General features: G+C 43.8%; 1 protein-coding gene across 1 annotated transcript in view; it reads left to right on the top strand.

Moving 5' to 3' along the window:
- The window catches only part of tll1 (tolloid-like 1), a gene marked incomplete at both ends in the record, with an annotated part of 72,307 nt that overhangs the window by 41,594 nt on the left and 8,213 nt on the right, over positions 1-22,500 (top strand). The window contains 8 exons of the mRNA XM_080722828.1: positions 1-65; positions 2,508-2,624; positions 3,913-4,058; positions 4,905-5,100; positions 5,883-6,008; positions 7,199-7,359; positions 9,299-9,479; positions 18,019-18,144. The exon at positions 1-65 is cut by the window's left edge and continues 38 nt beyond it. Of these exons, the coding sequence (XP_080578954.1) occupies positions 1-65; positions 2,508-2,624; positions 3,913-4,058; positions 4,905-5,100; positions 5,883-6,008; positions 7,199-7,359; positions 9,299-9,479; positions 18,019-18,144 (1,118 nt within the window). The remainder of the gene's footprint in view (positions 66-2,507; positions 2,625-3,912; positions 4,059-4,904; positions 5,101-5,882; positions 6,009-7,198; positions 7,360-9,298; positions 9,480-18,018; positions 18,145-22,500) is intronic.

The following is a 22,500-nucleotide window of genomic DNA, read 5'->3' as shown; positions in this document are numbered from 1 at the left end:
CAGTCTGTGCTGGTACGACTACATCGAGGTGAGAGACGGCTACTGGAGGAAGGCTCCTCTACTGGGTAAGCAACACCTCATATCAGGGCAGAAATTTCATAGAGGCCATGAAGGCCATGAAGGCCATGGCCACCGTTGCCCCTCAGTTTGGCCTTGTGCTCCACAACAAACCAATGGCATGACCTGAGGCCACAGTGGCCTTAATGCCCCAGCTGACTGAACTTCCTCCTTTCAATATGTAGACAGTAGACACCGGTGTCAAAAATTTTTTCCCACTAATTTCATGAAGTAATCAAAGAAAAATCAAAGAAATTCCAAAAATTAGAACACAAATGTTTAAGAAGTAGTGAAAATAGACGATCTACAAGCTCACAATGCTGTGCGAAGTGACATCTCCTGGAGAGAAATGGTTGTTTTACGGTTGTTTTAATTTCAATTAGCAAAAGCGTTAGGATTACGCACTTTTGGCCCTACTCTTATCTCCGGCACCGTTGCCCCTATCCATGCCAAACTTTGCACACACACTCATTGGCTAGCAAACCACAACCTCCAGCCCTGATTTCTCACATGGCCCTCTTCTAGCGCCACCATGACGCCGATTTTAGCAAAACACATTTTTGGTCACTGCTCCTACAGATTTTGCCCAAGAAGCACGCAATCGGTACACAGTTTCTCTAAAGTCATGTCATCAACATGGATCTGTCCCATTTCCCATATTCCTTTCCAAAGTTTGTGTATGGGACCTGACGGTCGCTTATCTCCTGATTAGGGAGTCTTACTGGTGATTAGGCATTTAGAGGATATGTTTAAGGGTGAGGACCTTGGCCTGATTTATACTTAGTTACACGCCGGTGATACCAGCCCATTCTCACCCCCTCTGCTTCAACCCCCTGACGCGTTCCCAACTCACTTTCAGCGCCGTTCGCACCCATCGCCGCGGCGACTCGGTCGCTACCGCTCCCTCGGCGGCGGCTCCCGGGGCTCATCGGCGCCTGAGACGGCGCGACTCCGTCGTTTATAGTGGCGTGAACGGTAGCGTCGGGTGGCTGGTAAACCCTTCATAGTGGTATCGAATCTCGCTTCGGGAACGACTTTTTTATTGAGGGGTGTTACTGGAGAAAATGTATAAGCCCTTTTATAAAATGCCATGACCCTCCCTCTCAATTGGGGGAAAAATCAATGACCCTCCCCAAGCATTAAAATTAAAAAGATTGACCCTCCCCTACAACATGACATTTACCACAGTAAAATTATGCCTAAAACCTAAACTTAGTTAGTCCTAACCAGTAGCGAGAACAGAACAGAGAAGCAAGTTCTGGGTGGGCACTGCAAAATTTATTTTCTTTCTTTTTTTACTGTAAAGTATTAGGATTTTTTAGGGTTAAAAACAGGTGCGGGCGGCAGCAGCAATGAACAATAATATTTGGAAATGTGTTTTTGGGATGAAGTACAGCTGGGATCTCAATGCATTATATTAGTCTATTTATAATGCATTGAGATCCCAGCTGTACTTCATCCCAAAAACACATTTCCAAATATAAACTAACACACCCTCCAAATTAAAGTAACACACAGTGAGTAGCCTACTGCTGCTAGTGTAAAAGTCAATGTGGACATCACAAAAAAGGTAAGAAGTTCTCAGAGGTTGAGAACAGGTTATTTGACATCTAGGTTATAGATAAAACAGTTGACACATGTGCACAACACATTTAACAGCTGCCATTCGTTTCATTCATTAATTTTGCCATTCATTTTGTGCTGTTGATTGCCTGTGATCAAATCTGGGTCAAATGCGCATTTTCAACGATCGATCGTTAACCTAATGTTAATTTTTTTTTTGCACCATTTCACTTTTTACTTTAGGGAGGGGGGGGTACAGTTCTGACAACCATTGTAGCTGCCTTACACAGCTCTCCATTGTTTTAGGAAAATACATTGTAGTATAAACACAGCCACTTCAGTTCATTCACTAACTGCAGTGACTGTGGGGCATTTCTAGGGATGGCACCCAGGGTTTGTCATTAAATGAAGCAGAAGTCTGTTGACAATGGTTGCATAAGTGCCTGTACCTCTGGAGCCATTGTTTGCTTTTGAAAAATTGCATGACCCTCTCTTGAACTCAAAGTGAAATCAGCAGACCCTCCCTAGGACTGAAATTAAAATAGCATGACCCTCCCCTATTTTCCTCCAGGGGGTGCTGTTCATAAAAAATGATTGCTCCCTTAGACCACTGGCCATACCCAATGCGTCCAACACTTGAAACAGTAGGCATACCCAACGCGCCCCCTCGTCCGACACAGTACAGCGCGTCAGTTGTCTGACGCTTTGGAGGTGAGAATATGTTGGTGATACGCACCGGAAAATAGCCGATCCATAAAACTTTAGCAGAGCTTGGCTATTTTCAGCCATTTTCCATGCTGTTTTAAAATGTTGATGTCCTAGTAATACAAACGTGTGCCTGTGCGTGTGTGCGTGTGTGCGTGTGTGCGCGCGTGTGTGTGTTCCAGGTCGGTTCTGTGGTGACAAGGTTCCAGAGGTTCTAGTGTCCACAGACAGCAGGATGTGGATTGAGTTTCGTAGCAGCAGTAACTGGGTGGGGAAGGGCTTCGCTGCTGTCTATGAAGGTACTGCCACCCGGAAAACACTCTCTAGAAAAGAATAACAAGGTTCTCTTTCTTTTTTTTTTTTAAAGATTTGTTTTTGGGCTTTTTTACCTTTATTGGATAGTACAGTAGACTGACAGGAAATGGGGGGAGAGATGGGGAGAGACATGCGGCAAAGGTCGTCCGGATCGGGAATCAAACCGGCGACGCCGCCAGGCATCAATGCCTATATGGTATGCGCTTAGACCAGTAGGCCACCGGGCGCCCCAAGGTTCTCTTTCTGAGAGAACACCCAAACTACATCGACTGCTATTAGTCCAGGCGTTTCGGGCAGTATTTTGATGTAATCGTGCACTTTATGAAAGAATCATGAAATTTGGCACACAGTTAGAACATGCCATATGGAACATTTTTGGCTATAGGGGCATCGCAGATTTGTCTTGGGAAACTTGTGGGAGCCAATTAAAGTTGGGCTCTCATAGACTTTACTATAGAGTACAATAATACAAAAAAATAATTATGCTTTAAGTAGCATAGGTGTTCTAGGTGTTTTTCTTTCGGGATTCTGAATCCAATGCAAACATTTTTTTTGCAGGAAAAACATTCCTTGGGCTAAAAACGGACCCCATAAAACTATGGTTTAGTGATGAGTCATCACTTTTCAAAGTTTTGTGGCGGCCGTTTCTCGGAAAGGAATGTTTTTCGTGCAAAACAAATGCTTGCATTGGATTCAGAATCCCGAAAAACACATAGTTTGACCCCTCACATATTACTTAAAGCATATTTATTTTTTGTATTATTTTACTCTATAGTAAAGTCTATGAGAGCAACTTTGATTGGCTCCCACAAGTTTCCCAAGACAAATCTGCGATGCCCCTATAGCCAAAAAAACAAATCCATATGGCATGTTCTAACTGTGTGCCAAATTTCATGCTTCTTTCATAAAGTGCACGATTTTTGCCTGAAACGCTCAGACTATATGCAGGGCAAGCAGTCTGTCCTGCAAGCATGATATACACATAAATAGCTTTGATGTAGAGGGGGGGGGGGGGGGGGGGGAAAGTACAGAGTGAAAGGTCAAGTTTATTAAGTATTGACAGTTCAAGTGTTTAAAAAAAACACAAAAAAACACAGATGATCGTGCTGTCAAACAATGAAACTATACGGAATCTACAGTATGAACAGGTTGTGGGGGTCCCTGCTTCATCTCTCTCTCAACTAAGGGGTCCTCCTTGGCCTCCTTGACCCCTGGTATTGATCATTTTCCTTTATCTTGTCCTCTCTCCCCCCTTACGTACTCTGTCTCCAGCTATCTGTGGAGGTGACATTAACAAGGACTCAGGTCAGATCCAGTCTCCTAACTACCCAGACGACTACAGGCCGTCTAAGGAGTGTGTGTGGCGGGTCAGCGTGTCAGAGGGCTACAATGTCGGACTCAGCTTCCAGGCTTTTGAGGTGACCCCCCCACATACACACACACACACACACACACACACACACACACACACACACACACACACACACACACACACACACACACACACACACACTCTTTATTGTCCCTAGCCTCTGTCTCTCTAAAGGTCTTTGCACACTGCTGCGTTTTTCGGGCCGAATATCGGAGTGAATTTCGGAGTGCGTGAATAAAAAAATCGACCTCACGTTATGTCAATCACGTTTGCACACTGCCGCCCGTTTCGTATTTATTTTCGGTTGATTTTTCCCGATTTTCGCAGCTGTCGCACTGAGTCCCTTGCTCTCTCTCTCTTTCCTCTCTCTCTCCCTGGCCTACGGCTTTCGGATTTCCAAAACGCAACGAAAACACGCAGTGCAGTGTGCAACCACCTTTACTCTGTCTCTCTCCCGGTAACCGGATACTTTGTTCCACGGATGGACCCCTGTTGCAAACTTTTTTGTTCCAGGGACCCCCAGAAGCACAGATTTGATTTTAGTCTAATCTGCATCTAGCTTAAGGCCACAGACCCGTTGGGAAACGAGTTTGGGGCAAGTTTGTTTTAGGGCGAGTTTTCTGGTATTCTCTCTCCCTGTCTGTGGGGTGGTGTCTCTGTTGCTCTCTTACCAGCTCACAGAGTGGTTAGGAATGTCTGGATCACATTTCATGCTTGTAAAGCTGATTCTTTCACATTTAATAAATGTGTGTGTGTGTGTGTGTGTGTGTGTGTGTGTGTGTGTGTGTGTGTGTGTGTGTGTGTGTGTGTGTGTGTGTGTGTGTGTGTGTGTGTGTGTGTGTGTGTATGCGTGTGCGTGTGCGCGCGCGCGCGTGTGTGTGTGTGTGTACAGATCGAGAGACACGACAGCTGTGCGTACGACTACTTTGAGGTTCGGGACGGCCCCCTAGAGACAAGCCCTCTGATTGGTCGCTTCTGTGGTTATGACAAACCAGAGGACGTGCGCTCCACCTCCAACACTCTGTGGATGAAGTTTGTGTCTGATGGCACTGTCAACAAGGCTGGCTTCGCTGCAAACTTCTTTAAAGGTCTGTGATATATTCAATTGTAAAAATGTATATTCCATTAGTCAGTGCGGCTCAATGTTCTATAATGTCCTTCAGTTCAATCAAAGCAGTGGGTGCCGACAGTCTTTGATATACAAAAAGAATACTATCTCGGCTCTTAAAAAAGACTACCCAAATAAAATAATGGAGCACTCGACTGGTCTGCACGTTACTTTATTGCAGTCTATTTCATGTCTTTTGACCATGACAAACATGTTGGAATGCTAAACATTAGGATTTGGTGTGTCTAGAAACCTAATTTGCATATATATAAGTGTTATGACCTAACTTGTGACACTTTTGGCAACCTTGGTGTCTATTTTGTTTTTGAGCATTTGACACACATTGCATAATGTACATTTTCAGCCAGATTGAGTGTGGAGGTATACATTCTGTTGTTTCAATAAAGACATTTATAGGTTAATTTGTTGGGGTCGTTCCTACTTCTCTACACTCAATCTGGGTGAAAATGTATGTTGAATAGACTTTGTGGGATACATGCTCACAGCGTTGTGAGCATGTAGATAGATCACAATTTCTGCATCTAATATTTTACTATTTGAATGTGTGAGATGAGTGTGTTCGACAGAGGAAGATGAGTGTGTTCTCATGTGTGTTCAACAGAGGAAGATGAGTGTGTTCTCATGTGTGTTCAACAGAGGAAGATGAGTGTGTTCTCATGTGTGTTCAACAGAGGAAGATGAGTGTGTTCTCATGTGTGTTCAACAGAGGAAGATGAGTGTGTTCTCATGTGTGTTCAACAGAGGAAGACGAGTGTTCCAAGCCAGATAACGGAGGCTGTGAACAGAGGTGTGTGAACACACTGGGTAGCTTTAAGTGTGCCTGTGACCCTGGCTATGAACTGGCCCCAGACAAGAAGAGCTGTGAAGGTACAGTAAGTGCATGTGTGTGTTTATTGTGTGTGTGTGTGTGTGTGTGTGTGTGTGTGTGGTGTGTGTGTGTGTGTGTGTGTGTGTGTGTGTGTGTGTGTGTGTGTGTGTGTGTGTGTGTGTGTGTGTGTGTGTGTGTGTGTGTGTGTGTGTGAGTGTGGACATGCTTCTGTGCACAATAGAGTATGTGCGGAATGTTGGAGTCATTTGTGGCCAAACTAGCGGAAGCATAGTGCAGTGTGTGTGCGTGCGTGAGTGCGTGCGTGCGTGTGTGCGGGCGTGCGTACTTGCATGCGTTTGTGTGCGTGCGCGTGTGTGCGTACGTATTTAGGATATGAGTCTAACTCTTCTGAAAGAAAAGCCATCAAAGCTTCTGGCATCAACAGGAAAAAAACCTGTTTCCCACAGAACGCCACACAAACACATTGTTAACACATTGTAATGAGCCCCCAAAACACTGACTAACAACAACATCACAGGAAGAGAGGGAAGGAGAGACCAACAGATGTGAAAGATACAGTAGTAGGGTGAGAGAAATCATTCTCTCTATCTGTCTCCCTGTCTGTCTGTATTCATGGGTTGCATTTGTAGTCCTAAACCGGCCATATTGAGGACCAACACAGGTGTTCAATTTGTCTTATTGGCATAGAACCAATGTTCTAAGTTAATCAAAACACCTGTGTTGGTCCTCAAAATGGCTGGTGTAGGACTACAAATGCAACCCATGAATTGATGTCTGTCTCGCTCACAGGGAAAGAGAGACTGTTCTGCTATTCCCACGATGGCATTGTTGACTAGCCGTACAATTACCCCAATGGTGGAACCAGCAAACTAACAAACCACAGAGAGAGAGAGAGAGAGAGAGAGAGAGAGAGAGAGAGAGAGAGAGAGAGAGAGAGAGAGAAAGCGATTCAGTTTTATTTTTTTTAGAATAAGCTGTTTTTAAAGCTGTTCTTAATACCGTATGTGGATGTGTTTATTCCTTTTTAAACTGTGTGTAATTAACCTTTTTCACGCATGTGTGCGTGTGTGTGTACTGTATGTGTGTATCTGCATGTGTGTCTACGTGTTTGTGTGTGTCTGTGTGTGCGTGTGTGTGTACGTGTGTGTGTGTGTGTGTGTGTGTGTGTGTGTGTGTGTGTGTGTGTGCGCGTGCGTGCGTGTGTGCGTCTGTGTGTGTTGTGTTCCAGCTGCGTGTGGGGGTCTGCTGTCCAAGCTGAATGGGACCATCAGTACTCCAGGCTGGCCTAAGGAGTATCCCCCCAATAAGAACTGTGTGTGGCAGGTGGTGGCTCCCATGCAGTACCGCATCTCCATGCAGTTTGAGGCCTTCGAACTGGAGGGGAATGAGGTGTGTGTGTGTGCAATGGTCTAGGTATAAAATAGAGCTAAAGTGGTTAATGTATGTTTTATAAATATCATAATCTATATCTGCAAAGTAATTATTAACTAAAGTTTTCAGTAGTGGAGTATAAGCACAATATTCAGATGTGAGATGTAGGGGAGTCGAAGTAAAAGTACTGGAAATTTGAAATACTCAAGTAAAGTACAAATACCTGAAAGAGTACACTTAAGTACAGTACTTAAGTAAATTCACCTAGTTACCTTACACCAGCACTATGTGTGTGTGTGTGTGTGTGTGTGTGTGTGTGTGTGTGTGTGTGTGTGTGTGTGTGCGTGCGTGCGTGCGTGCGTATACACAGTGGCAGAATACATAACTTGTACACACACCTCAAACAAATATCTATTATTAATTTGAGTTCAATATCTATTACAATATCTATATTATGCAATGCAAATGAAACAGATGCAGCCTGGAAAACCAGAGATGAATACGTTGCAGCCTTTAGGGGCTGCTGTGTCCACTAAGTCTTGTTTTCCTGGCTGAAAACGGCTCGCCCCCCAAAAATGTCATGAACACGCCAGCACAAAATAAATGCTCAGCGCCACGCCACACTGCTGATTAGCTGAAGCGAACAAAGTGAAATTCGATGCACGATCCAATAGTAGAAGTAGTTTGTTGCTGTGTGTGGATTCCCTGAGCTCCAAGATAAAACACTTGCGACAGAGACAATAGTCTGCCTCACTTGTTTGACTATGCTTAACAAACACACTGATGACATATAGCATACATATCACAGAGGTTGCTGCCACGATTAAAGCAATGTGACTACTTTTAACTTTTATACAAAAACAAAATCTCCATCGAATTCAAGGCTGTAATTGGTAGAAAATAAGTACTTTTTTGGGTGAATTACTCCTTTAAAACCTTCGTCAGAGCTGAGGACGCTTTGACTACTGCGAGCGCCTTGACTACTGTCGTGCACTAATAAATGATTATACAACAGGTAGTCGGGCTCTCAATGGAAAACAGGCTCTCCAACCATGCATATAACGAGCACTACTGCACTGTCTCTCATCAAGTAAAGAAATCAGCTGCGTTGGTCACGAAAGACAGCAAGCGCTCCTCTCTCCCCACACTATGCTAGGCGGCTAGGCTAACGGTTTTCATGTTTAAAAAAAAAACACCTCAACTGTGGTGGAAAAATCCATATAACAATCATTGTGGTATTAATTTATTAAATGTATATGCATAGAGCCTATTTAAACCCTCTGCAGGGTTGACATCATTCCCTGTTCCTCCCTGACAAACCCCTTACAAACAGCCGACTCACACAATCCTATTTCAAATATGCCGACTGTGTGTGTGTGTAACTATAGAACAGTGACCATCTAAGGATTGACCATCTGTTGTTACCTCTCTGTACATCTTCGGTCTAGGTATAAATGTGTGTGGGACATGGGTGTTTGGGGGCTGATGGGGGAAGCTCTGAAGGGAGACGCAAGTCTCTCTCTCTCTCTCTTCTGGGATGAGATCTACAATAAAGTATGAAGTCTGATTCCTGACAATGCAGTCCTGCATCTTCCTGTTTTGTTTAACTTAATTATAGTACAGTTATAGTACATCAAAAACTTCCATTACACAACTTCATTTCATTGTAATTAAGATATTCGATAGGAATTTGCAATTTTTAAATGCCACATTTACGGTTATCCTGCACTCCAGCCCTGCCTACGGAACTCGCCTGTCGGCTCGTTCCTGCGGCAAGGCTGTCGTGCAGGATAACCGCGTTAATGCACACCCTCTCGTGTAATATTGCTTAATTAAAAACTAAGTGAATGTGGATTATTGTTTGTACCAGCCAAAGCCTAATGTATGTAATGTGTATGTGTATGTGTGTGTGTGTGTGTGCGTGCGTGCGTGCGTGCATGCGTGCGTGCGTGTCTAGGTGTGTAAGTACGACTACGTGGAGGTGCGTAGCGGCCTGTCCTCGGACTCCAAGCTGCATGGTAAATACTGTGGCAGTGAGGTCCCCGAGGTCATCACCTCTCAGTTCAACAACATGAGGATCGAGTTCAAATCTGACAACACCGTGTCCAAGAAGGGATTTAAGGCACACTTCTTCTCAGGTAAACACATTCCTGTGTGCGTGCATGTGTGTGCGTGCGTGCGTGCAGGGGCGTCACAAGGGGTAGGAAAGTGGGACTGAGTTACCAGGGCCCAAGATGGAGGGGCCCTAGTAACTTTAAAAGTCGTGAAAATGTGTGCAAATCTTTGAATATGTATTTTTTAAGCGAACATTTGTAACTCAAATTTTGCTTCCGGGGGGGTCCCTGGAACTAAATATTTTGAGATGGGGGTCCGTGACCAAATTCATATCATTTTGGGGGTCCTTCACATGAAAAAGTTTGAGCATCACTGACATGGAAACATGGGTTTCTTGCACACTTTTTCACAATTTTTCAAAAATAGCAGATCTACAAGCTTGCAGCGCGGCACTCGGTGCCGCGCTGTGAGCTTGTATATCTGCTATTTTTCAATAGTTAACATTCATGGGGGGCCCGCAGTGAATCCTTGTACCCAGGGCCCAGAATTTGGTGTGACGCCCCTGCGTGCGTGTGTGTGTGTGCGTTGAACACGTCTGTGTTGTTGTTTCCAGCTCTCTCCAGATCCCTTGCAGCAATGTCATCAAAACTCAAGCACATCATTCTGCTGGACAAGCATCTTTTTGATCCAAACACATAAAGATGGATGGTGTCAGTTACTAGACGAAAAAGAAACAGAGCTCTCCAAATTGATGTTTTCTTCCATAATATTTGGAAAGGTGTAATCAAAAGGGTCAAAGGATAAGATAATATAATATAGAAAAATAAATAAATCTGATTGTGATTCTTATGAAATCACTAAAAACTATATGAACATCAGGGCTGATCAGCCTATATGGCCGTCTGGCTTCCACAGACAAAGCAAGTACAGAAATTCATCATCTTCCCCTCACTATTCTTTGTGAACTTGCTCGTCCTTGACGCTAGGCTCACGTTATTTGTGACATCACTCAAAACGGGTCTCTGCACAGAGAGCTTTATGTATCTGCCTGTGTCCCTGTATCCCTATTCCCTATCTCTGCCTGCCTATACAGTACCTGCCATTCTGTCTGGGTTTTTTGAAGGTCTTTCAGTTCGAGTGTATCAAAAAAGCACCTTTGTTAAGCACCGTTGGTCCGACCAGTTTAACAACTCATTCGTAGTTTACGGCCGTAAAGACCGTTAATTTCTCTATGTCTTTCACTGCCGGCTTCTCCGAGTCCTACCTGTTAACGTGGGCGCTCGTCCAGTTCCCATCGTGCGTGATCGGACACTGCTCGTGTGTTCGCGTATTCCATCAGCTTCTCAAATCCGTTGAAACTTTTTCAATTGATCAATAAGTTCTCCATCTGTAAGCCGCGGAGTCCAGACAGTAAGCTGGGCCAAAATAGAGGACGGACTTCCGCTTCCGGTTCAGGGACTCCAATGTTAAATTTGTCCGCTCAATAATGTGTCCGTGTAGAAACCGATCACGGAGCATTAGTTCCGGCCTATTTTAGTTAAAAAAATAAATGAATGATAAAAAAATGTTTTTTAATTAATTTTTATTACATTTACGGGTTCTACGGGCATGGCAGAGAAGGGGTACAAAGGGGTATTTTGATGGCAGAGTTTGTGTTAACCAGGTTAGCATTCACCAGCGTCAGCAGGTTAGCGTCTCACCAGGTTAGCATTCACCAGCGTTAGTTTTACTGAGGTTACGGCAGTAGTGCTTTGGGGGCCGGACGCGACCGGACGCCGTGTGGCCGGAAATATTTCCCCACATGCACGCGCACGGACGGCACCGAACGGTGCACGAGCGTGTAAACGCGTGCATACCCCCCCGTGAGAGCCGCGACAACCTCCCACCCCGCGAATCCACGATAACTAGGCCTACAAGCAATACTTTAATCAGTGGCTACTACTTCGCATAACAGGTTTCTAGTGGTGAATGTGTGAGCGTCCTCAAGCCTCTATTCATATGGATATATAGCCTACTTTAACACCTAGGTTTCCAGCTGTGACTGCATGTGCATGTGTCGATGTGTGTGTGTCCTCTCCTCATACATGGCTCCATTACTGTGGTATTTAGTGTTTGAAATTCGTTCAAGGCAAACTTTGTTTCTCTATCCTACTGCAGCGCTGTATTTTCTAAATGAATTAAAAGAAAGTAGAACATAAAATCTTAAGTAACAATGCAAATGTAATTAAGACTAGAAAACTATTGTTTTCCCACCATTAGATCTGCTGACATCCTTTCTATCTAAATAGCCTCTAGCTGCGCGTGCACGTGCGTGCACGTGACGTCAATAAATGACCGTCCGCCCGGGAAAAAAAATCCCAAAGCACCACTGGGTTAGGGTTAAGGTTAGGTTTAGGTGTATCTCCGTCCTCCAGACTTTCGGCACCTCCGCGCAGCCAATCACAAGCTTCTGCTGCCTTAACCCAGTTGCCTTTTTGATACACTCGGACTGAAAGACCTTCAAGAAACACTCTCCCATTCTGTCTGTTTGTCTGTGTTCCCTGGCTCTGTTTGAACTCATTTGTCCCTCTCAGGCACCCATTCTCCACCCACCCTGTCCCTGGTGGTCTCTCTCTCTCTCTCTCTCTCTCTCTCTCAGACAGGTTGGCACCCTGCAGAGAGCGTGTCTTTGTGTTTGAGTCGTGCCAGGACATAAAGCGCGGCCGGGCACTCACTCGCACCCGCGGCAACAAGCTGGCGACCTCGGGAAAGGTCGTAGGTAACATGACCTTGAATCTGGCACCCCCCTCGATTGGCTGTGATCTAACATGTGCCCAGAGGAGAAACGGATGGATGGGTCCTGTTTTAGGTTACGTGTGTGCGTGTATCGACAGGTGTTAACATCCATTCTCTTCCCTCTGGGACACAAAGGGGTAACAAGGGTTGCCCCTTTAAACAAAAGACAACAAATTTGACCTCCACTTGCCGTTGCAAGGATGAATTTGTTGCGTCTCGTTGTCAGCTAATAGCTCTACAAAGCTGTTATCAAGCACAGACCGAGAGTCAGATTTCCCTTTGCTTTTTCTTTTCCTGTCACAACCACTTAAAGGGAAATGACAAAACAAAGGGCTTGTACCATGTTGGCTAGCTAGCTGACATGACTTCAGTGAGAGTTGTCTACTGACGACAGACAGCTGTACTCTCTGATACTAATACCTGAATGAAAAGATGAATCCTGCTTAAAATGAGAGGGTTGTGAGAGGATTCCGCCCATCATTCCTCCGCACAAGCGGACGTTCACTGTTATTTTTGTTGTTTTATTTCGGTGTCGGTGTAAGTTTGCTTAATTGTTACTGGACTGGAAATACACTTTTCAAAAGTGCTATTTCAGTGTTTGGGTTTTGGTTTAGAATCATGAGGTAAAGGTTGGTTAAAGGGATAGTTCACCCCCAAAATTACTTTTTTTCTATCGATTACTCACTCTGCATGGAGACTTGAATTCATGGATATTTTTTAGTTTTTGTCGCATTTCTATGCCAATAATTTGAGGAGACTTTGTGTCTCCATAGGGAACCACTGCTGGTTGTCAAATTATTGGTTTAGGAAGAAAAGTTCTAATTTGGGTGACAGACAGGTCAAGCAGAGAGTTAAGGTTTAGGGCAATGGTTCTGAACCAGTGGTCCCTGGGGGGGTTCCAGGTGGAACCCCCCCAGCTTAATGATGGAGAGTTGGTAACCAAATGGACCCTTTCAAGAGTTCAGTTATTGTTAAACATCTGCATTACTTCATTTACAAGAAGTCTACAAAATTAGAGAACGTAGAAGATTTTTTATTTTCAATACGGCATAGAATTGTAGACAAAATCGTATCCAATGATAACAAAATATTCTACGGTTTGGGTCTGAGAGGCTAAATCTCATCAGATTGTGGTCAGTGGCTGAAATGCTGAATAAATAATAGTCCTTGATATGAAAAAGTTTGAAAACACACAGGTTTAGGGCTTAGGGAACGAACGCAAAGCCCTCACGAGTCTGGTGAGAGGAAGCAGTACGTTGTGTACGTGTATTTATGATGGTGTCTGATATGGTATTACAGAGTTATGACCGGCTCAGTGTCGCCCTAGCACACACTGACAAGATTTACACTGTGATCACTGGAGACAAATTGGTGGCTTTGTTCAGGTCAAACACACACACACACGCACACACATGCACACGCGCACACACACACACACACACACACACACACACACACACGCACACGCACACGCACACACACACACACACACACACACACACACACACACACACACACACACACACACACAGTCGTGTGGGAGGCCAGAGGGACCTCCCTAAATGTAACTGGATGTTGGCCAAACAACATCTATCCCTGCAAACTACTGGCATCTACAGCTGAAAGACACACACACACACACACGTGCGCACGCACGCACGCACGCACGCACACACGACGCACGCACGCACACACACACACACACAGCGAGAAGACATAGAACAGAAACTGAGAGAGAGAGAGAGAGAGAGAGAGAGAGAGAGAGAGAGAGAGGGGGGATTGAATTTTGTGGTTTCATTAAAAGCAGATCTACTTTGATTCTGGAGGTGAACTGAGGCATCTGTCTAATATCACATCTCTCTCTCATATGCAATCAATCGCACACACACACACACACACACACACACACACACACACACACACAGACAGACTCATTTTCACACTAGTGTTTGTCTGTCCCCCTTTCATCCGTCTCAACGGTTCGCCAGAAACACCGGTTGCAGATTAGATCTCACATCTCAGAAACAAACAATTCATTCATCTCAGTAGGTGAGACGATAAAGAACATAGAAGACACACAGACACACGTTCTGGGCCAATTCCCTGCTTCTTTCTTTTTTAGAAGCCAATTATGTTTACCCCTCTTTTCTTTTTTTCTTTTTTTTTAATATATATCTTTATTCATGTCACATATGTTTCAACATCATACATTAAACAAGTCAATATTGCAAAGACATTCTTTTTCTTTTTTTTCCCCCTTTCCCCAACCCTCCCCCCATATTGCTATCATTAATCACTCCTTGAGAAATAATAGAGACAGTAATAATAAAAATAAATACAAAACAATAAATCAGCGTACACATTATACACGATAGTAAAGAAAAAATAGTTACACAAACAAGGTTAAGTACAGTAAATTAAAGGAAAAAAATAAATAAATAATATATATCAATATATATATATATGTATAATAATAATAAAAATAACATTGGAATTAAGTCTTCTAGAAACCATAGTTGTACTATTTACACAGATCAAGTCGATAGAGTGTTAACAGACATCATCCTCCTCAATTATGTATATCATTACAGGTTGCCCCGAGAGGTGGCCATTAAATATTAGTCATACAGTGTTGGTCAGTCTACTGCAAGTGTCCTCAGACCCTCAAAGTATGTGATAAGTGGTTGCCAGGTTGAGAAAAATCTGTCTACCGATCCCCTCAGTGTGAATTTTATTTTTTCCAATTTTAGAAATCCTGTGATGTCCTTTAGCCATAAATCAGCAGAAGGAGGGGCTGGAGATTTCCATAACAGTAATATCCTACGTCTTGCCACTAATGTTGCGAAGGCCAATATGTTGGATTTCTTTGTTGTTAGTAGCTGAAAATTTGATGGCACTCCAAAAATAGCTATTTGGGGTGAAGGTTCTAATTGAACCGAGAACACTTCAGAGAGAATCTCAAAGATTTTTGTCCAATATTGTACTAGCTTTGGGCAAGACCAGAACATGTGAGTATGGTTTGCTGGCGATAGCGCACAGCGATCACATTTGTCATCGACATCAGGATATATCTTAGCGAGCAATTGCTAATATCTTAGCAAATTTTTAGAGAAGCGATGACCACTGGATTAGTAGTATATTTAGTCGGTGATAAGGGAAGTTCAGAATGGACCAATACAGCAAGAGAGGTTGAGCGACAGGATTGGGCCTCCAATAAGCACCAGTCCGTCGATGGGGAGTGGAACCAGTAGGCCAGCTTCTGCACATTGGCAGCCCAATAGTAAAATGTAAAATTCGGAAGGGCCAGGCCACCATCTTCGCGACTTCTTTGTAAAGTAGAAATTTTAATTCTGGACTGTTTACCCGCCCATATAAATGGCGATATGATCCGATCAAGAGCTACAAAAAATGATTTAGGGATGTATATTGGAATGCATTGAAAGAGAAAGGAAAATTTCGGAAGTATAGTCATTTTAACAGATTGAATCCTTCCTGTCAGAGACAGAGGCAAGCTATCCCATCTTTGAAGATCTAACTTTTTACCCCTCTTTTCTCCCTAATTTAGTCATTGTGACTATTGATTCCTCCCACACACATACAGTATCTGTGTTGTCACTGCGGTTGTGTCCAAACTGACTCACCCACCAGTGAGGAGCCCCCACCGGGAGGGAGTGGAGCCTTTGTCCTACTCCTCCATCCAGCAAGGGCGATCTCTATTCGCGTCCCCGTCCCCGCACATAGGGGACGCAGGTTAGCATTTCACCAGATTAACTTTCACCGGCGTCGGCAGGTTGGCCACTCACCTCACTTTAGGGTTAGGGTTAAGGTTTGGTTTAGGTGCTACTGTACCTGGCGGCGCTTTGTCCTCCCATCCCGTGGGGAGGGGACGGGGACACGATTCTCCCGTGACGGCACTGTGTGTGTCCCCACGGTGGGGACGCGTCTCCGGGACTGGGACGCCAAAAGAGATCGCCCTCCCTCCCTCCGCCCAACACTCCCTGCTGACAGGTGCCGCCTCAGCCCGTAGGAGTACATGCAACGCCCATTATCACCCTCCCCGAGAGACTTCCCCCCCACAGAACACATGACGATTGTGTTCGTGTAGACGCCCGACAAAGCTGGATGCACACGGGTGGATTGGAACCCACAACCTCCGTGGTGGTGGGCTGGGACTTTACCACTGCACCACCCGAGCACCACTTCCTTCCTGGGCCTGGGGTTCAAATCCCCGCCAGCACACCACAGTCCATGTTGAGTGGCAGACCCAGACGGAAGGAGCCTCCATCCCTCTGTGGTCTGCCTCCAACCTCCACCCCAGCCTGTGATCTGGTCACCTCCACCACAACACCACCTGGCCAGGCTGAGAGATGGGCTTACACTGCAAAACAACAACACAATGTTCAGTTACCTCCTCAGACATTTGATTAAACAGTGTGTGTGTGTGTGTGTGTGTGTGTGTGTGTGTGTGTGTGTGTGTGTGTGTGTGTGTGTGTGTGTGTGTGTGTGTGTGTGTGTGTGTGTGTGTGTGTGTGTGTGTTTAAGAGAGAGAGAGAGAGAGAGTTTCAAATGTTTTTTTATTCAAGCAAATTACATTAAGTCAGAAATATATGCAACAATGCATGCTCTTTTTTATCGTTTTTCCCAAGAGTGAATTGAGAGAGAGAGAGAGAGAGAGAGAGAGAGAGAGAGAGAGAGAGAGAGAGAGAGAGAGAGAGAGAGAGAGAGAGAGAGAGAGATTTTCTGGCCAGAGCAAACCACAGCTGATCAGTGGACAGCTGTTAAGGTCAGAGACGAGGGAGGACAGAGGCTCTGACCACAAAGTAGCCAAAACCATAAGTTACAGGGCTGTATTTTGATTGTCTTAAGTACCAGCTCTTATGGCGTAACTCAAAGGCCTGTCCTTACTGTCTCCGACCACTGACCTTTTCGTCTAAGAGTTCAGACTTTCCGACATGCAGCTTTCCAAACTCTAATTCAGGGTAATGCTTTTCAGAAGATGCGAGTGACGTCATTTTCTAGTTGAACCGGACCTTTCCGACGAAAGGGTCAGTGGTCGGAGACAGTATGGACAGGCCTTTAAGTTAAGGCATAAGAGCTGGTACTTAAGACAATCAAAATAGAGCCCATTAATGTATCGTAGTTTATTTAAACACGGCTCTCCCATCTTTTCTTTATCATTTTAACCAAACAACAACGTTTCGCCCATGCAGGGCTTCATCAAGTTCAACACATGCACACACAAACATGGTTGGTTGAAGAGCAAACCTGTGTAGTTGTTCAGGTTCTCTTCCAAATGCCTTTTAACTCAACTCTTGACTCACCCATTAACTCAGCCTGTTAACTAATGTTAACTCATCCACTAACTCACCCCTTTAACTAGGGTTGACATGAAATAATTGTGATTATCTCAAATAATTGAGATTAGTTGCTTACACTTACAGTATGTAATAATTGTGATAGGCTTAATGTTAACCGACCGAATTATCTGTGTTTCCCAACCTTCGGTCTGGGCTCCCCGGGCCCAACCGCCAGGTTGTGTCTGCCTGAAGATTAAACATGTTGCACAAAATGAAATCTAACTACCACATGTAACATCATTGTGGAGAACACTTTAACATTTTAAAGAATACTTCATTTTATTTATAATTTTCTTTCTTTCTTGGGAAAAAGGTTGGGAACCACTACCTTAACTAACTAAAGTTTTTTTGTCGGTTCCTGTCCAGTCAGTCTGCCATTCTCCATGGAGAAAGAGAAAAGTCTCACCATTTTGCTGTTACCCCATCACGCTAATCCTGCTCTCTCTCTCTCTCTCTCTCTCTCTCTCTCTCTCTCTCTCTCTCTCTCCAGATAAGGATGAGTGCAGTAAGGACAACGGCGGCTGTCAGCACGAGTGCATCAACACCGTGGGCTCATACGTATGCCAGTGTCGGCACGGCTTCGTGCTGCACGAGAACAAGCACGACTGCAAGGAAGGTGGGTTCCACTCGCACGCGCACGTGCACCGGCACAGGCACGCGGGCGCGCACGGTCACGCGCTGCTGACGCACACGCACAGGCATGGACCGGTGCACGAAGATGCCCATCACTCACACTATGGTCTGTACTCTGTGAATCGTGGTCCGCAGGACAACAGACTCACGCTGTCCATATAGGGACAGTTGAAGAGAGACAGAGAGAGATCTCTATGTCTCTCTAACCCTATCTCTATCTAGATTGGGTAGACAGAGAGAGAGGGAGGAATACGTCTGTGAAAGACAAGTTCTGTTTATTGCCATCATCTGTGTTGAAATGATCCTCAGAATTAAAATCTGTTTTAATTGTGAAGAGAATGATAGGCGTTTCCAGTTAACACGCTGTAGGAAGTTATAGAGAGCCCACACGTTGGAAAGCTTTGGCACATTTCACTAATATGAAGGCAAGCCATCACTGAGAATGCACAAATGCTGGCACACGCACGCGCGTGCACGCACGCACACGCACGCACGCATGCACGCACACACACACAACTGTCAGATTGAGATATTATGCGCCTCTCACTTTGAAGTTGAACCTTTGAACACATGTAATGTACACACACACACACACACACACACACACACACACACACACACACACACACACACACACACACACACACACACACACACACACACACACACACACACACACTCACACACACGAGTCCCCCTCCGATGCCCATAAAGAGACTCCAGTTTCAAACATCTGCCGGCTTGAAAGCGGTGCGTGTAGCGCTGTCTTCCTGTGTGTAATGTGTCTATCAGCGCAGGCTGACCCACTAACCTCGCACAGTCCAACACATCTATATTCCCATCATCCAGCCTGCCTCTCTCTGCGTGTGGGTATATGGATGCATGCATGTATATGCGTGTGAAAAGACCCAGCCATATGGGTTGTGTATTTGGAGAGCACGACACGCGCTGAGCCACACTGTTTGGATGTTATGGTCATATATCAGTGAGAGCACTCAGTTGTATGTGGGCAGAGAGAGAGAGAGAGAGAGAGAGAGAGAGAGAGAGAGAGAGAGAGAGAGAGAGAGAGAGAGAGAGAGAGAGAGTAAGAAGGGAATACTGTAAAAAGTCCTGGAATAAATTCCTTACCAAAAGATTTCTTCACCAATGTGTTTGTAAAGGTGTCTAGTAACACATCCCACAAAGACTGAAATCCAGTTTCCCTAGGAGAATCCGTTACAGCTGATGAAAGTTGGAGTCCCATTAAATTAACTATACAGGATAAAACACACCAAAATAAATATGCTTTAAGTAGCATGTGAGGGGTCAAACTAGGGTTTTTTAATGATTCTGAATCCATTGCAAGCATTTGTTTTGCACAGAATTCCTTGGGGTAGAAACAGCCCCCATACAATTATTGCAATGGATTCAGAATCATTAAAAACCCCTAGTTTGACCCCTCACATGCTACTTAACGCATATTTATTTTGGCATGTTTTATCCTGTATAGTTAATTTAATGGGACTCCAACTTCCATCAGCTGTAACTGATTCTCCTAGGGAAACTGAATTTCAGTCTTTGTGGGATGTGTTACTCGACACCTTTACAAACACATTGGTGAAGAAATGTTTTGGTAAGGAATTTATTCCAGGATATCACACTATTTCTGACAATATTCCCTTCTTAGAGAGAGAGAGAGAGAGAGAGAGAGAGAGAGAGAGAGAGAGAGAGAGAGGAGAGAGAGAGAGAGACAGAGACAGAGAGAGAGAGAGAGAGAGAGAGAGAGAGAGAGAGAGAGAGAAAGTGAGACAGACGTGTATTGCACATTACTTTGTTTTGGTAAGGGAATTTCACTTTTGAATGTACTGTAAAATGACCATAAGATACTGATAACATGTGAAAACATGTTTGCTTCTGTTGGTCCCCCCTGTTAGTTGACACTCTGTGAGGATTGCTGTGAAATCTCCTGCAATCTCAGTGAGTTCACGGGTTACACAGTAATGTGTGTGTGTACATGGGCTCGGATGACAATAGGTATTGTGTGAACTTGTGTGTGCTTTGTACTGGCCCTATTGTCTCTAAGCTACATTTACCCTTAAAGAGAGGAGTTTGTTGACTATCTGTCTGTCCCTTTGTGATTTTGTTTTTTCACACGCTGTTTTCCAAAGACCAACAATGTCAAAATGTAAAAACTTTCTCAGTGACTATGGATCGGTCTGTCAAACTCTGAATAAAAACAGACAATTGGGAATGTATTTGTGTCCCGCGCATGCCTCCCACCACACACACACACACACACACACACACACACACACACACACACACACACACCTACACACACACACACACACACACCAACTTCATACTAGACACGTGTTCCTCTATGGATTTGCATTGTGGTCTGTAGATACATGTACAGTTAATATGTACATACTACACTACTGTACTGTATGTGGCTTCAGAGTGAGCGAGAATACTCTGACTACTTTTGATTGTGATTAAAGGAGCAATAGGCAAACATTTTATTCAACATATTCATATATATATATATATATATATATATATATATATATATATATATAAGGCTGGGACTTTAACTGATTAATTGCGATTAATTAATTACAGAAAATTAACGCGATTAAAAAAATTAACGCATTTTAATCGCACTTAGTTTTTGCACCACAGAACCTTCAGTTTCGGGCATACCGATCATAGCGATGCACCAACCAAGAAGAGACAACAAACGCAAAGGGAGAAGTAGCCGATCAGAGCGCTTTGCTTGGTCCTGTGGATGCGAAATTTAGATTTAAAAAACTCACTCGTTGATTCACTCGTACAACACAATGTGTTTTACTTGAAAAAAATGCTTCTCAGGTCAAATATCGATATGCGATTAAAATGCGATTAATTGCGATTAATTAATCACAGAGCCTGTAATTAATTAGATTAAAATTTTTAATCGCATCCCAGCCCTAATATATATATATATATATATATATATATATATATATATACATACTGTAGCCTATATATACTGTATATACTGTATAAGTATTAATTTTCATGAAAATGTTTCCTATGAAGCTTTTAATAATGTTTTGACATTGACTTAAGAACATCCAACACACATTTCAAAGCCACTCTTACATGTGTTATTAACTGCAAATGAATGCTACAAGTGTAAAAAGTCATTTTGAGGTCTTAAAGGAGTAGTTCACCCCCAAATTGACCTTTTTTCTATTGATTATTCATGCCATGCAGACATGAGTCCAATGATATTTGTTTTTTTTTTGTCGCATTCCTAAGACAATAATAATAATAATTTAAAAAAAAACTGACGGTTTCCCCATCCACTTCCATTCATTTTGGTCCCCATCCAGGGCCCATGCATCCGGGTACCCGTCCGGAATCGATGGGGGTACAAAATCATTTTGGGGGTGAACTACTCCTTCAACATAATATAAAATATATAATAACTAGTCCTTGTCAGTTTGAACTCATGTGCTCCGAATTATGTGCAGAGTTTGGGTTATGTGGTGTGCACAGTATATCGTCGTTGTCGGATGGAAACCTTGTATCTCCAAGTTAAAAAATTGTCTGTATTTTCGCAAAGTAAAGCCCTGCTTCATCGTACAAGGCCGTCGCACAAAAGTAGTGAAAATAGCAGATCTACAAGCACACAAGGTTGCGTGCTTGTAGATCGGCTGTTTTCACTAGTTTGAATCATTTTTAAAATGATAAATGCAAAACGAACGGTTTTGGACATACAAGGTTTTCACCCGACAACGACGATATGAGGGATTGAATGCGGCTGTTACCATGGCGGCGGTAGCAGTGATGTCAGTCATCTCCAAATTTGGGCACTGTTTATCAGTGATGTCAGCATGCGTGTATATCAGACAGACATCGGACAGACAGACACTCGGTTGTTTATTAGTAGGATATACCAGTAAGACGCAAAGAGTGTGGTTGCCCTAACAGGGCATCATCTGACAATCAGATGTAGAGGTCAGGGATCTGTTATAAATGGGCATAAAAGGGACAAGGACGTAATTAATTTGCAAGTGTGACTTGTGTCGTGGCAACCACACTGGTTAAACTGACGCAATATGTCCATAATCCATATATGGGCGTTCCCAGATATGGGCTTAATATTGATGGCATAATACACAAATGAAGAAGAAGGGATTCTATTGTATGGGCATTGGGCATTCCCAGATATGGGCTTAATATTGATGGGTATAAAGGGATTCTATTAGTGTGGTTGCCCTAACAGGGCATCATCTGGGAATAAGATGTAGAGGTCAGCTCCATATATGGAGATCTAGGTGATGATCCAGTCGTCTTCATGGATATTCAG

The sequence above is a fragment of the Nannobrachium achirus genome (assembly GCF_963921795.1).
Source record: "Nannobrachium achirus genome assembly, chromosome: 3".
NCBI lineage: Eukaryota > Metazoa > Chordata > Actinopteri > Myctophiformes > Myctophidae > Nannobrachium > Nannobrachium achirus.
The sequence above is the reverse complement of the archived record's forward strand: the minus strand, read 5'-3'. Positions and strand labels throughout refer to the sequence as shown.